The sequence below is a fragment of the Theobroma cacao genome, chromosome 4 (genome assembly GCF_053813885.1).
Source record: "Theobroma cacao isolate CCN51 chromosome 4, ASM5381388v1, whole genome shotgun sequence".
Taxonomy (NCBI): domain Eukaryota; kingdom Viridiplantae; phylum Streptophyta; class Magnoliopsida; order Malvales; family Malvaceae; genus Theobroma; species Theobroma cacao.
Genome location: NC_142642.1, coordinates 29,939,017 through 29,953,132, shown reverse-complemented (window position 1 = coordinate 29,953,132; position 14,116 = coordinate 29,939,017). Strand labels below are relative to the sequence as shown.

General features: G+C 31.9%; 1 protein-coding gene across 1 annotated transcript; it reads right to left on the bottom strand.

The window, feature by feature from the left end:
• Positions 1-1,301: 1,301 nt before the first annotated feature.
• Positions 1,302-2,260, bottom strand: ZFP6 (zinc finger protein 6). The gene has a single exon (XM_007033172.3). The coding sequence runs from the start codon at positions 2,011-2,013 to the stop codon at positions 1,372-1,374; it is 642 nt and encodes a 213-aa protein (XP_007033234.3). The 5' UTR covers positions 2,014-2,260; the 3' UTR covers positions 1,302-1,371.
• Between the last annotated feature and the right edge of the window lie 11,856 nt (positions 2,261-14,116).

The following is a 14,116-nucleotide window of genomic DNA, read 5'->3' as shown; positions in this document are numbered from 1 at the left end:
TGACATTTTCTTGTTGATACAACATTAAATTTGATGACATAGCATGATCATGAAACATTTCATAAATAATGCAATGGTAGTATTGACATGACATGATCAAGTATTGACATAAATTTTATACAAGTGCTGATGAGAGATTATTCAATGTGAGGTTGCTATTTAGATTATATTATTGTCAAATGGAAAGAAAGCCTAAATTACCCAAACACATTGTAAATAAATCTTTTTTCAACTTGACAAGTTAGTATTTAGGTAGTTTATACTTTATGTTTAGATTGATATTTTTAATTTTAAAAAATATAATAATTAATTTTTATAAATTAGTATATAAAGATTAAATCTATCACTTTGACAAAACACATGAACTAATTACATTATGAAATAGAAAATGAGGAGCATTGCCTATTATAGTTTAATACTCAATAAGTATATATATTTATATACCGAAAAGCAAAAAGTTAAATATATTATACATGATGGTGTGTCCAAGAAATTAATAATAAACTAATTCACTATAAAATGCATAAAAAACCTAAGATCAAATCTTGCATTCATACATATTTTGGAAGTAGATTGGCCGGAATTATTTGGAGACAGAGGATCTTAAACCCTCATGATCCATATGGTATTATTGCCTAAGTAATTAAAAATTGGCGTATTTGGTAGGAACCTTGGGAAGGAAACAAAAACTCATATCCCAAAAGTACTTACAAAGTTAAAAAAGAGGTGGTATAATTACGCATTGGATTAAAATATTCTTCATTATATTAATCCCACCGGCCACCTTTTTCCTTCCTACCAAAGCATAGGTGCAGTTGGAAAAACCAACATATGTGATGATGTCCCAATAATTAATGTGCCAACATACTAAACATGTAAATTGTCACTTGGGATTGCAAAATTATTCTATGAATTCGGAAAAACAGTTCATTACAAAACAACAATATATGATACATCAGGCTAATAATCAAAGAAGAACAATCCCTCTATATATGGAAGATCATCCGTACTAGAGAGATGGAATAAATTCAACTGAGTTGCTATTTAGTTGTTGTCGTATTGACTTTCCTGTGTACATAGATAAACTCAATTTTTTTTTTTCAAAATACTTAATTAATACTCGCTGCTGTTATATCTCATACATGAGATTATAATAGATTAAACTAAGGGAAACAAGGCTGAAAATTAAAAAATAGAGCAAAATCCATAGATATATATATATATATATATAATATAATTGCGTTACTTAGAAATTAAGTTCACAGAGATGATTATCATAAAAAATTAGAATACCAAAAAAATTTACATGTCCAAAGCAGTCCAATTTTATAAATTTGAAGTTTGATCAAGCCCCGTGTACTGTATATTTAATCATGGCACAGCCGGGCCAAGACTCAGATGCAAATCCAAACCTAATCCCTTATCAATCTTAGGCCCACCATCTTCTCCGGTGAACCGCATCACCGCCGGTAAAACTCCGGCATGAGCTCGGACATCACCGGACATCGCCGTCACCATGGTCTCTCCTTCTTCTCCTGTATATACACGCCGTCCAAACCCAGCAGCCGGCCCGCAAAGGTACGTGCCACCATGCAACATATGCAATGGGGCCGCTGCTGCGGCTCCTCCTCCTCCATGTGACATGTAAAATGAAGAATGATACTGCGGCGACTCAACCGCCGGAACAACGGCCGGGGCAAGGAGGTGTGGGGGAGGTGCAAAAGCCGATAGCATGGAGTTGTGCAGGTGTGGAGATGAGAAACTTCGACTAGCCTGCAACTGTGCACGCTTTAGTAGCTGCCTTTCCTTCTTGTGAGCATTTTGGTGACCCCCTAAGGCTTGGGAGTTAGCAAATTCCCTGCAACAATATTGACACTCGTATTTACGGGCATCGGCTTCGAGTTCCGGTGATCCCGTCGGAGATTTGCTCGAATCATTGACGGTGTTTTCCACTATGTTGAAGCCAAAGAGCTTCAAGGGTTTTGCGTGGTAATCAACATCATTATCAGCCATGGGAAAAAAATGATGAGTAATTAGAATTCCAAGGCAGTTTGAAGCTCTGTCAAGTTTCAGCCAAGAACTGATACAAAGCAATAATCAGCTGGTGGGGTTTCATGAGCTAAAGTTATATAAGGGTAATTTACTTGAAAGGGAGAGAAGACAGGCAAGAAAAAGGAGAGAGTTGGTTGTGACTTGTGAAAATAATCCCAAGAAGAGGAAAGCAAGATTAATGCCCAGAGCAAGAAAACTAAATTAGGTCCCTTGGGGGTTTTATACTTGAAAAAGCCCTTGTCATGACTCTAATCTTATTGTTGATTAATTAAACCTGTATTTCTATATATTTTATTTGTATCCAACTGTTGGGAGTTTATAGTTTCAAGCTGGATACGATTATAAATTAATTAATTACCTCTCACATCAAAGCTCCATGATGCACGTGTAATCACTGTGTTCTCCACGTTTAATTTCTCAATCTGACATTATAATCCGGATCAGATATCCATTAATTAATTAAGAATGTAATAGGTTAAGGATAGAGAGATGTTAAGGAAATTAAGTTAGCTTGATGAATCAAGTATTGCGCCGGCGGGGCCACCGTGACGCACAGCGTTAGATATTATAAATCGAACATGTTTGCGTGATTGACGTTGAAATCTAAGCTTTATTTATTAAGGGAAGATCTTTACGAATCTTACTAACCACCACAAATTGGGGGAGGGTTTAAAGTAAGCCTCTCCGTCTCTTTCCCTTTCTCCCCCAAAGTCTTCACCTTAACTTCCATGACTTTGAGTCATCACCATAAATTATTTAGTCTTGTCTACTAGTGCTCTGCAAAATTAATTATGAAAATAGTTATGATGTTCCATAAAGGAATTGTTCATCAATTTGTTTCAAGTTGAATATGAACATATTTTCGCTTAATTTGAAAATTACAAACAATACTTTAATTTTAATGTATCTAACTTTTTTTAGAAAAACAAATTTTATAACATTGATATAATTTTGAAAATATTAAAAATTAATACAAAATTTAATTAAAGATGTCCAATTGCTGAAGAAATTGGCATGGAAAGTTACTTTTTGTGTTAATAGTGGCATTATTGGATATTTTCAAATTATTTTACTATATATTTAACCCTTTTTGGTTGAAGTTGTCCCAGGCATGTGTAAGAAAAAACTGTTACTGTCCACTTCTTTATGTTGCACGGTATCATGATTGCAACAGAATTTATAGAAATTCCATTTTAAGAAATGGATCAAAAGTCATAGCCATAATTGATATCAACATACAAACTTGGATTTGTAGATCAAGTGGCCGAGATTCGAAACTGAAACTCGTTAGGTTCATGCACCTCCCTTTAATACGTACCATGGGATTCATCCATCATGTTTTAAATACTAACGAAGCACACTGATTTCTAATAGCAAATTTAAAATCTTCTCTTTATGATGTAGGTTAAAACAGTACTCAAATCTTACTGTATTTTTCCAAATTTCTCAAAAAATTTATATCCTTTTATTGTACTTGGCTGAACTTTTAAAATACTATTTTTATTTTACATAAAAACTACTGAAAAAATGGGTTAATTTTGTCACCTCATTTTTTTGTGTGGGCTTTATCTTTACCAAATTGATGTCCACATGGCAAAATATAAATATTCATGTTGAGTTAGCACTTACATGGCATCTAACACTAACTTACGTGGCATGCCACATCAACGTTTAGAGTCTTTTTTGTCACAAATGGGTCATGTAGATTTTTATGGGGTAAAGATAACAGATACTAATTTCTTCAATATAACAATCACAACAAAAATAATGGATTTTAGGAATTTTCATTTAAAATAAGGATTTAATTAAATAAAATTATATTTCAAAGATTTAATATAGTACAATAAAAAAAGGATTTAAGTGAAAATTTAAAAAATGTACAGGAGGTTTAATAACATTTTACCCTGAGGTATAGAATAAACTTTTATATATCCCATATGTCATAATGTACTCACTCTATGCATAAATATTCAAAAAGACATTTATCATAAGTATATTTTTTATTATCAAGTGCATATATATATATATAAAGAGAGAGAGAGAGAGAGAGATGATAAAGTTAATAAACATGCAACAACGAGCATATATATCTCAAAGAAAATCAAAAGATCTGCTTATAATCAATCTGATGTGTCTTTAATAATTTTAACTTGCAATATGTAATTTAGTTGTTTGTCTGCATGCCTTGTGACAGTACTCTTCAATCTATCATCTTGATTGCGGAATGAGGATATAAGAAAATATATATTTGACTAAAAGCAATGCTCATTTTGGCCATGAGGGAGAATAGTTAATAAGGATGTTATGATTATAGCAAAATCGATTTTGGGAACTAAAATTTAAGAAAAGCCAATGGTGTAAAGAGAGTTGAACAAATTAAATATTTTTAAATACTATCTTCTGTTCCTGTCTCTAGCTTACATATATTTCTAATTTCATTATAATTAATCATGACATCATGAGTTAATTCATTATCTTTTTTTTTTTGTTTTTGTTGGGAACAAATTTCTTCAACTCTTTTGACATTGTTGTTTCTTGCTCTTTTCAAATGGTTCCCTGAACTTACCCAACAATTCACTCTCTGGTCAATAGGGAGACAGAAAGAGTAGAGAAAAAAAAAAAAGAAATGACATAAGAATGCACACTTTTGACATGCTTCATATTGGATTTCACTTTGGCCATTTGTTTCATTTCCACTAAGTAAACACTTGGGTTTTTCCCTCCTTTTTTTATTTTTATCAATCCTTTGTGTGCATCCAAGCAAAGATACATAGTCTCCTTAAATAATCTTTGTCATAAGTTTTATGACATTGTGTTCCAAATCTCGAACCAAATCAAGTTATTGTGTTTGTTACTTAGGTGATTTTCTTTCCACATAATTTTTGTATTGGTAAATAAATATTTAAAGCAAATCGTATTTTATTAAAACCAACCAATAACTGCACTATATATGGTATATATTGAATAATATACCTTTTCATTTGCTTATCTCTAATTTTGAGATCTTAATTTTTCAAAATATTTTTTTTACTTTCAAGTACTCTTATCATTTTTCTTTTCTTTTCATTTTTATCAAATTAATGAACAATAAAAAAAACAACAAAATGATCCTTAAACTGCACTTGAACATCATATGTCTTATAATGTTCAAAGAGTTGTGTTCTAATTCCCCACTTTTTCAAAAAATGAAAAAAAATTGAAACCTTCAAACATTTTAAAATTGTATGGACTTGCTCATCAGTTAAACTATATATAATTAGATATGCCTAATCCATTTTACTCACATGAAATTTGGTACTTTCTCTTCCTCTCTCTCTCAGAAAATTTATAATTTATTTAAACACCAGGATTGAGTCTAAGCAGCAAAAGCCTGTACTGTTTATTGTCCATCTAGAATGATATGACCTTGTCCCTACTCCCTACCTTCAAACCATTCACATCATCTAAGCTAATGTGGTCCCATGCCAAAACCAGTTATTGAATTTACTTGGACAAAAGGAATATCCCAAATTATATACACATACGATATATTCATACATAAATAAATACATATATATATATATATATATATATATATATTATTTATGGAGTTATCTTTCCATGCATGCGTGGATGAAACTTATATGAATGGAATAACCCGCATCCGCTCTTTCTTGCAATCATTGAATTATATGGTCTCTTTTCCACATTGTTAGTTCATCAGCAGCTATTACCTGACAAAGTCTTTTTCTTGTAATAATGCCTCCCACCTAATATGAACACTCTTTAATTAATTAGTTAATTAAGATCCAGGTTTCGTGCTTTTCTTGTATAATTTGATTGAAGCAGACGCTTACACTTAGAATTATTTAAATCACCAAACATGGCCCACACCAAGTTGCACTTCAAGATGGAAAGTTAATATAGAAGTAATTAATATTCACTTTAACATAAGATTTATACTTTGGGCATGTCTTTTGTTTCTTTCTTGATGCTTAGCATATGTACATCACATTGACTTTAAGTATGATTTGTGCTTTCCATGGATGAATTCAAGGTACCTTTTATATCTCGCATTTATTGTGATTAAGCTCTAACCTAACTTCATTTCATGTCATTTAAGATATATCAATTCAAATCTCACTCTCTAGTTTAACCAATACCTCCCTTGGATCATGCAACTTGTTGACTCATAGTCTTCAAACTAATAAAAATCATATGTACTTTGGACGGTTCATTTTTCTTTCCACATACAAGACTTCAAACCAACCTTTTGTTCAATAGTAGACTAACTAATAATAGGGGTAACTTTCTCACTTAGTAGAGTAAAATTCACCATAGGTCCTTAGCATTTCAATAAAGTTTCATTTTGATCTCTAACTTTTCAATTGTTCCATTTGTATCTAAAGTTTCTTCAAATTGTTCGAATAATATATTTCCATTAAATCACTCTATTTAAAAATAACGAAAATGTTCTGGTATCAAATACTTAATTGCCCTCATCCATTTTAAGCAAACCATTCATATCCGATTGAAGAATCAAATTGTAATGATTTGAATAAAAAATTTGAGGTTATATATGGATCAAAACAAAAGATTATTCAAAGGTTAAGGACCAATAATGCATTTTACTCAACTTTTTTATATAACCCTTGACCTTAACTTTTAGGTAAAGTGGGATTTGAATCTCCTAAGCTACATTAATGAAAAAAAAAAAGAAGAATATTGAGTACAAGAAATACGTAACAGGTTCACCTAATCACTAAGACCAGTTAGAATTAATTTAGAATCCGTGTTGAAATTCAAAACTGAATGCATTGTAGCTTGTTCACGAGCTGGAGTTTGGTCTAGAATGTGATGACCTAGAAACTTGAGATAATTAAAGTCAAGTTGGTTTAGAGTTTAGACAAAGGACTTAGTCATCATGGCATAATTTTCGTTAATTTCTTAATCGAGAGAATTAGGTTTGCTTAAACTATGAGAATTAGTTGATGAATACCGCATAATTGGTCAGGTTTGTGAACAAAGCGAAACCCTTGGACGGCTATGAACGCACATGGATGAAGACAAGGTAGCCAAAGACATGTGTTAAGAGGCTGATTAAACAAAGAATTAATAGTTTGGTTAATAAGTAGCATTAGTTAATTAGCTAAATTATATTGATTCGTATGCATGAATTATTAATTAATATTGGTACCGCCGGGCGACTGCTATAAGTACAAGGTATATTAATTATTTGAGGGTAAGAGCTTAGATAAGCCATCTTGGAAAATTGGAGGTTCTTGTCTTTGAAGTATTAACAATGGTAGATGCTAAGGTCTTAACAATGCGCAAGACAAATATAAACAAAAGAAGAGAAGTTTTCCAAGTTTCAAAGATTACATTAAGAAGCTTCTTAACCAATGAGTGGAGTATGATTTTAGCTAATCATTTAAGTTGAAACTTATATAGATGAGACAAAAGATATTTTTCAAACGGACGGGCTAAGCTGAAGATAGTTTAATTGATCAGATTACTAATTAGAAACTAATTGGCAGAAGCTAAAGATGACAGCAGATTGGCTCCATCTGTAAGATTGTTGGCCTTGATGTGAGTAGTTCTGGGTTTCAGACTTTTTTTTTAAGTAAATTTTATTATCATCCCTCTAACTAGTATTCCAACTCAAGTCTTGAACGTTGAAAGTGAAAGACTTCTAGTGGCATAGGACTTCTAGCCTTGGGGTAACTGGAACCAGTACAGTTACAAAATAAACCAGCTGCTCAAGAGGCGATCGACAGCATTTACCTAAAATATTGCTTCTCTACATTAGTAGCAACAGTTTGCCCTGTAACAAAAATTCTGAACTTACAAATATCAAATGACCGGAAATCTTATTGAAATAATAATAATAAAAACCTTGAGATTTTACCTAACAATGAGGTCTCTCTTGCTGCTCTCCGTAAAACCTCATGGCATCACATTTGTCACTAGCAAGCATTAGCCTCATAAGGCATCCTTCTCCCTTTCCTACCTCCACCTAAAAACCTACTTCCTAATTAACACAAGCACTCACTCCTGCCTCATCTTAAGTGCCTTTTAGTGATATCTCATAAGGTTTCTATCCCACATTATTTGAGTACAAAAGATATTAGTGCTTCATATAAACAAATTTATTATGAGGATGTTGAAAGTTAGAAAAGAAAGTAATTTTGCGCAAACACGAAATCGAGCCAAGCCTTGAGAGAATGTGGATTTTCTTCACCGCTTAGAAATTGTCTATTGAATCTTGGGAGATAACCATTTTAATCCTTTTGCTATCAAGTCTTTTATAGTTTTGCAAACTAATTAGAAAAAGTCTTTTATAGTTTGTGCAAACTAATCAAAAAGGGTATTTTATAGTTTGTGCAAACTAATCAGAAAGAGCCTGTTGAATCTTGAATGCAAACTAATTAGAAAGAGTCTTTTATAGTTTGTGCAAACTAATCAGAAAGAGTCTGTTGAATTGGCTTGATCAAGCCTTTTATAGTTTGTGCAAACTAATTAGAAAGAGTTTTTTTATAGTTTGTGCAAACTAATCAGAATGAGTTTGTTAAATTTTGGAGGATAACCACTTTAATCTTTTTGCATCGAGTTTCATACTTCGAAAGGTTAAAAGGTTAAAAATTATCCTTAAGATAGTTTGTGTAAACTAATCAAAAAGAGTCTGTTGAATCTTGAGGATAACCACTTTAATCCTTTTGTACCGAGTTTTATACTCCGAAAGGTTAAAAGGCACAAACTAATCAGAAAGAGTTTGTTGAATTTTAGGGGATAACCACTTTAATCCTTTGTGCAAACTAATAAGAAAGAGTCTTTTATAGTTTGTGCAAATTAATTAAAAAGAGTCTGTTGAATCTTGGGGGATAACCACTTTAATCCTTTTGCACAGAGTTTCATCCTCCGAAAGGTTAAAAGGTTAAAAATTATCCTTAAGATAGTTTGTGCAAACAAATCAAAAAGAGTTTGTTGAATCTTGGAGGATAACCACTTTAATCCTTTTGCACTGAGTTTCATACCTCGAAAGGTTAAAAGGCACAAACTAATCAGAAAGAGTCTATTGAATCTTGAGGGATAACCACTTTAATCCTTTTGCACCGAGTTTCATACTCCGAAAGGTTGAAAGGTTAAAAATTATCCTTAAGATAGTTTGTGTACACTAATCAGAAAGAGTTTGTTGAATTTTGAAGGATAACCACTTTAATCCTTTTGCACCGAGTTTCATACTCTGAAAGGTTGAAAGGTTAAAAATTATCCTTAAGATAGTTTGTGCAAACTAATTAGAAAGAGTTTGTTGAATTTTGGAGGATAACCACTTTAATCCTTTTGCACCTAGTTTCATACTCCGAAAGGTTACAAGGTTAAAAATAATCCTTAAGGACACTACATCATGCCTCAAACTTATTCAAATTGTTTTCCTGCTTTAATTTTTGCCAACACTTTTAAGGATAATTTGGGATAAGTTTTATTTTTTTATTACTTCCTTTCGATGTTATCAATTTTATTTTTTCAATGATTTTTATGTCAATTCCCAAGTGCAATTATTTCATAAGTTTTTTTTTTTTTGTAATCCTTATAAGTTGATTTTAAGTGTGTAGATTTCTCGGTAGAAAGATTATTGTTGATTATCTTTGAGATCATATTTTTTATCTTTCAAAAAAGCAAATGGGAATCTCTGTTAAATTCTGAAGAATTCATTTTTGAAAGTTTGTTCCCGTCAACTCTTCCTCGATAATAATGGCGTTAATTGTGATGACCCCTCTTCCATCCTGATGGCTTACTTCATTCTTCCCCTTCTCTACCAATTGTTCATCCATCTTACCATCACTTTTGGTCTCCCACGTTGACTGCTTAGTTGGCTTTGTGCTCCATTCACTTGTAATCTTAACTGAAGCATTCTTTCTTCTGTGCATAATTCCATTCCCTAAGACAACATCCTTGAAAGACTTGCTAACAATGGCCCGGACCCTATCTTTTTCTGTGTCTCTGTTATCCACTATACTTGCCTTACGTCCCTCTTTTGCCATCTTCTTTATTGGCACAACCCTTCTAACCATTACCCATTTTTAGTCTAGCCACTAATGCCCTTACCACTTCAACACTTTCTCCATCTTGAACCTCTCTTTATACCTTATGAAAGCAAAGCCTATAATTCTCTCATCTTGATAACTCTTCCTCGAAATATAGATGTCTGCCACTCTACCGAAGGCCCCTTTGATCACTGACCAGGTGTAGACACTAAAATTGTAACAAAATGAGAAACAAAAAAACAAATAAGAATAAAAGATTAAAAAAATGAATGATGAAAAAAGAAAAGGGGAGAGGGTACGACTGGTCCGCACCCTGCCAGACACCTCCCTCACCCTGCCAGACGCGAAAAATTCATGTCTGGCAGGGTAGTGGAGCGTGCCCCCCCTAGTGCCCAAGAACTGGGTATAAAGGGGAGGGGGCACTATAGCATTCAAAAAAGGGGGGGAACCTGCAAAAAAAAAAAAATCCACAGAAAAAAATTCTAGCAGCCAAGAAACCACAACAAAAAATTCCTAAGTTCTCTAGCAGCCCGAGGAATCCACAGAAAAAAAATCAAAACAAACAATACCCAAATATATGTGTGTAGTGAGAATGGGTGCTGTCGGTTAGGGAGTAAATTAGGGAGAGAAATTTGGGTCTTTGGGTTGGTTTAATCGGTGCCGAAGATAGAGAGGAAAGAGAGAAAGAGCTGTCGGCTGCTTGGTAGAGAGGAAGGGCCCGATCGACGGTAAAGGAAAGCTTTAGGTGAGAGGGTTTTGGCGCCGGCGGTAGAGAGGGCAAAGAGAGAGCAGATCTAGGTGCTGGCAGAGGTAGATCCAGTGGGCTAGGTGGCTGGCAGTGGGAAGAGAGAAGGGAGAGAGTTTGGGTTTAGAGAGAGAAGTTGAAGAGAGAAAATGAAAAAAGGTGAAGAAGAAAGCCTTTTTATACTTAAGGTTAGGGCCTTAAAACGGCGTAGTTTTGGCACTTGGAGGTTGCTGGGCAGGAGACTAGGCAGTGGGCTTTGGAGTGGGCCACGGGTCAGATCCAGCGGTAGTCTGGGCTAGCCAAGCCTGATCAGGTAAAGGGTTTTATTTTTGTATGGATTTGTGATGGACTGTTTGTTTTGAGGGCAAGCCCATTTTTTTAGTTTGATTAAGCTTTGTATTTAGTAAAATTAAATGGTTGGAGCATGATATTTAAAAACCTTTTAATAATATTTTAGAGGGTTTTAAAGGATTTAAATTGACAGAATAATGTGAAACAATAATATTAATAGTAGAAGGTCGCAAAAAAGGGTTTAATTATTTTTTTAGTCAACACAACAAATCCTTTGTTTTAGAACAATATTAATAGTTTTAATAGTATATTAAGTGAGCCTTAAGGTACCATAATATTAATCATGGAAAGAATACAAAATTATACCGATGATGGAATGATTGGTCGGAGATGCGAGGAGTCGCAATCCCGGGCCGATATTCCCTAGGTTCAGAATCCGAATCAAGACTCCACCAATACTATGGGAGGGCTTCGATTTCAAGATTCTGAAATTCTTAATAAATAAAGAGTTTGATTATACCAAAAAAATTACTTGATAAAAATAATGATAAAAAATAATAATAATTCAAACATATAATAAATAATTAATTTGTGAAAATACAATATACATGACATTAAATAAATAAATAAATAATAAAAAAACAACTAATTTAAAATTAAGCATTGAATATTAGGTGGTATAAACTATATTATAAAAAATGTGAAGATAAAGATAAAAAAAATAATAAATATATATATAAAATAAGATCTTAGGCATTAGGTTTGAATAAAAGATTGCTTATAAAAAATATAATAGTAATAAAAATATAAAAAATATACAAAATAAAAATAGTATAATAAAAAATATAAAATTTTTGTTCATTAGAATAACATAGAATTATAAACAATTTGTCTCATTATAAATGAAAAACATAAGAACTTAGAACAAAAAATGTAAATTATAAAAAAAAAATAATAAGAAAAAAGAATAGAAAATATGATAATAAAAAATATAATAAAATAAAAATAATAATTAAAAAATATAGATAATTGCATTAGCATAGCATATATATATTGCATCATACATATCATTGCATATAAATATTTCTGTTTTCGAGTTTAAGCCCCGATGATAGGATCTTCCGAGGATCTTGTGAAGGCAGGTATTCCTCGAAAAGTTCCTTAGGTGAAAATGTGTCCCCGGGTCCCACTAATATGATAGGAGGGCTCGAGAGACATCTTTAATAAAAGACTTTCGCTCGAATTAGGTTCATTATGCACGAAAACATTATTTTAAAAGAAAAACGTATGATAACTCCGATGATAGGAATTATTCGTCAAATTTACGAAGGCGAATTTCTCGGATAATTCCCTAAGTGAGAGAATACCCCGAGTCCCACCAGTATGATAGGCGGATTCGAGAAAATATCCTTGATAAAAAGTAATTCGTCCGGTATTTTTTTCACGCCATGCATCTTACCCCGCATTTGCATTCCATTTTAGGTCAAATAGGAGATAAAAATAAGTGAATAATAACTAAGAAAATATAGCTAATTTAAAAATTAAAGCCTAATAGGATAATTTAAGAATGGTACCGTTCATGGAACGAGCGTCCCGGGGGTGCTAATCCTTCCCCGGGCGTAACCGTACTCTAGAGCCTAGATCTAGAAAACCGTAGATCAGTTTAAGGTTCTTTTCGGTGGGCTTAAAATTAATTTAAGTTTTCATCGATTAGAATCGAGTCAATAGGTGACCAATCGCACCTAGTAAAAAAAGATTGGTGGCGAATCTTAGTTTAATTTTTTTTAGTGAGTTTTCACATACGCGTCTGGCGATCGGGTTTTCGGACCCGCACGTTACGACACCATGTCACCTTTTTGTTAAGATTATGAACAAACACCGAGTACAAACTATCCAACCACGCCTTCGCTTTCCCATGTTTTTAACATATAACTAGCTAGCTACATAGTGAATTACTTGGCATAGTAGAATCACTTGCCTTGGTTTGAGACTTATTAGTGACATGTCTTGATGCTATTTAGTAAAGGAGGTCATTCAATTGTAGAAGGAAAAAATCCGGCCAATTGTCACATGTCTTTTGAAATTTACCTTAGATTTTATATGGTTATCCATTAAAGTTTTTTTAAAATTAATTAGATATTTGGTAATTGAATTATAATGAAACTATTAATTTTGTAGCTAAGAAAAATTCGTAATTAGGTATTTTTCATATTTCCTTCCGTCAAGTAGATTGCACATCTCATTAACTTTGTTAGTTAAATTTAAATATAATATCTAAAAAAGCTTCTAAACTATTTGAAAAAAAATTCAAATAAGCTCTTATACTTTTATTACATTTAATAAAGTCTTTATATTTTTATTTTAAATCAAATGAACCTCATCTTATTTGTATTTATAATATATATAAAAGTACAAATGTTAAAAAATCTTTTAATTAACTAAAACATATATTTTTATTTATTATATCTTTAAATTAGCATTAGCCATTTTAAACAATTTTAATTTATTGTATAAATAATACTTAAAATTGAACATAGTAGTATCATAATTGAAATTCAAATTTTGAAGTAAGCACAGTTTCTAAATGAGATAAAATGCAATCTTATTTCTAAAATCGTCATTTTAAATTCTAATTGCATTGAATTACTTTCATTAAAAATGTTTTTCTTAATTCTAATATATTGAATAGTTTATAAATTAATATTAAAAAATTTGAATTATTTATACTTTAAAAAAATTATATTTAAATAAAATTATTATTAAAAATAAATAAAAAATATTCACGTACAATACATGTGATAACAAATACTAATTATTATGAATATGCGCGATGTGCATATTTTTTTTTGAATGAAGAAGCTGTAATATTAAGCTGAAATCATCATAAGAAAACATATTCACATTATATCATATAATAATAAGTTTTTAACTCCTACAGCAGGAGTATTATGAGCAACATAAGAAACATCAAAAGAGAATCCCAAATTGGCTAAGAAATCAGAAA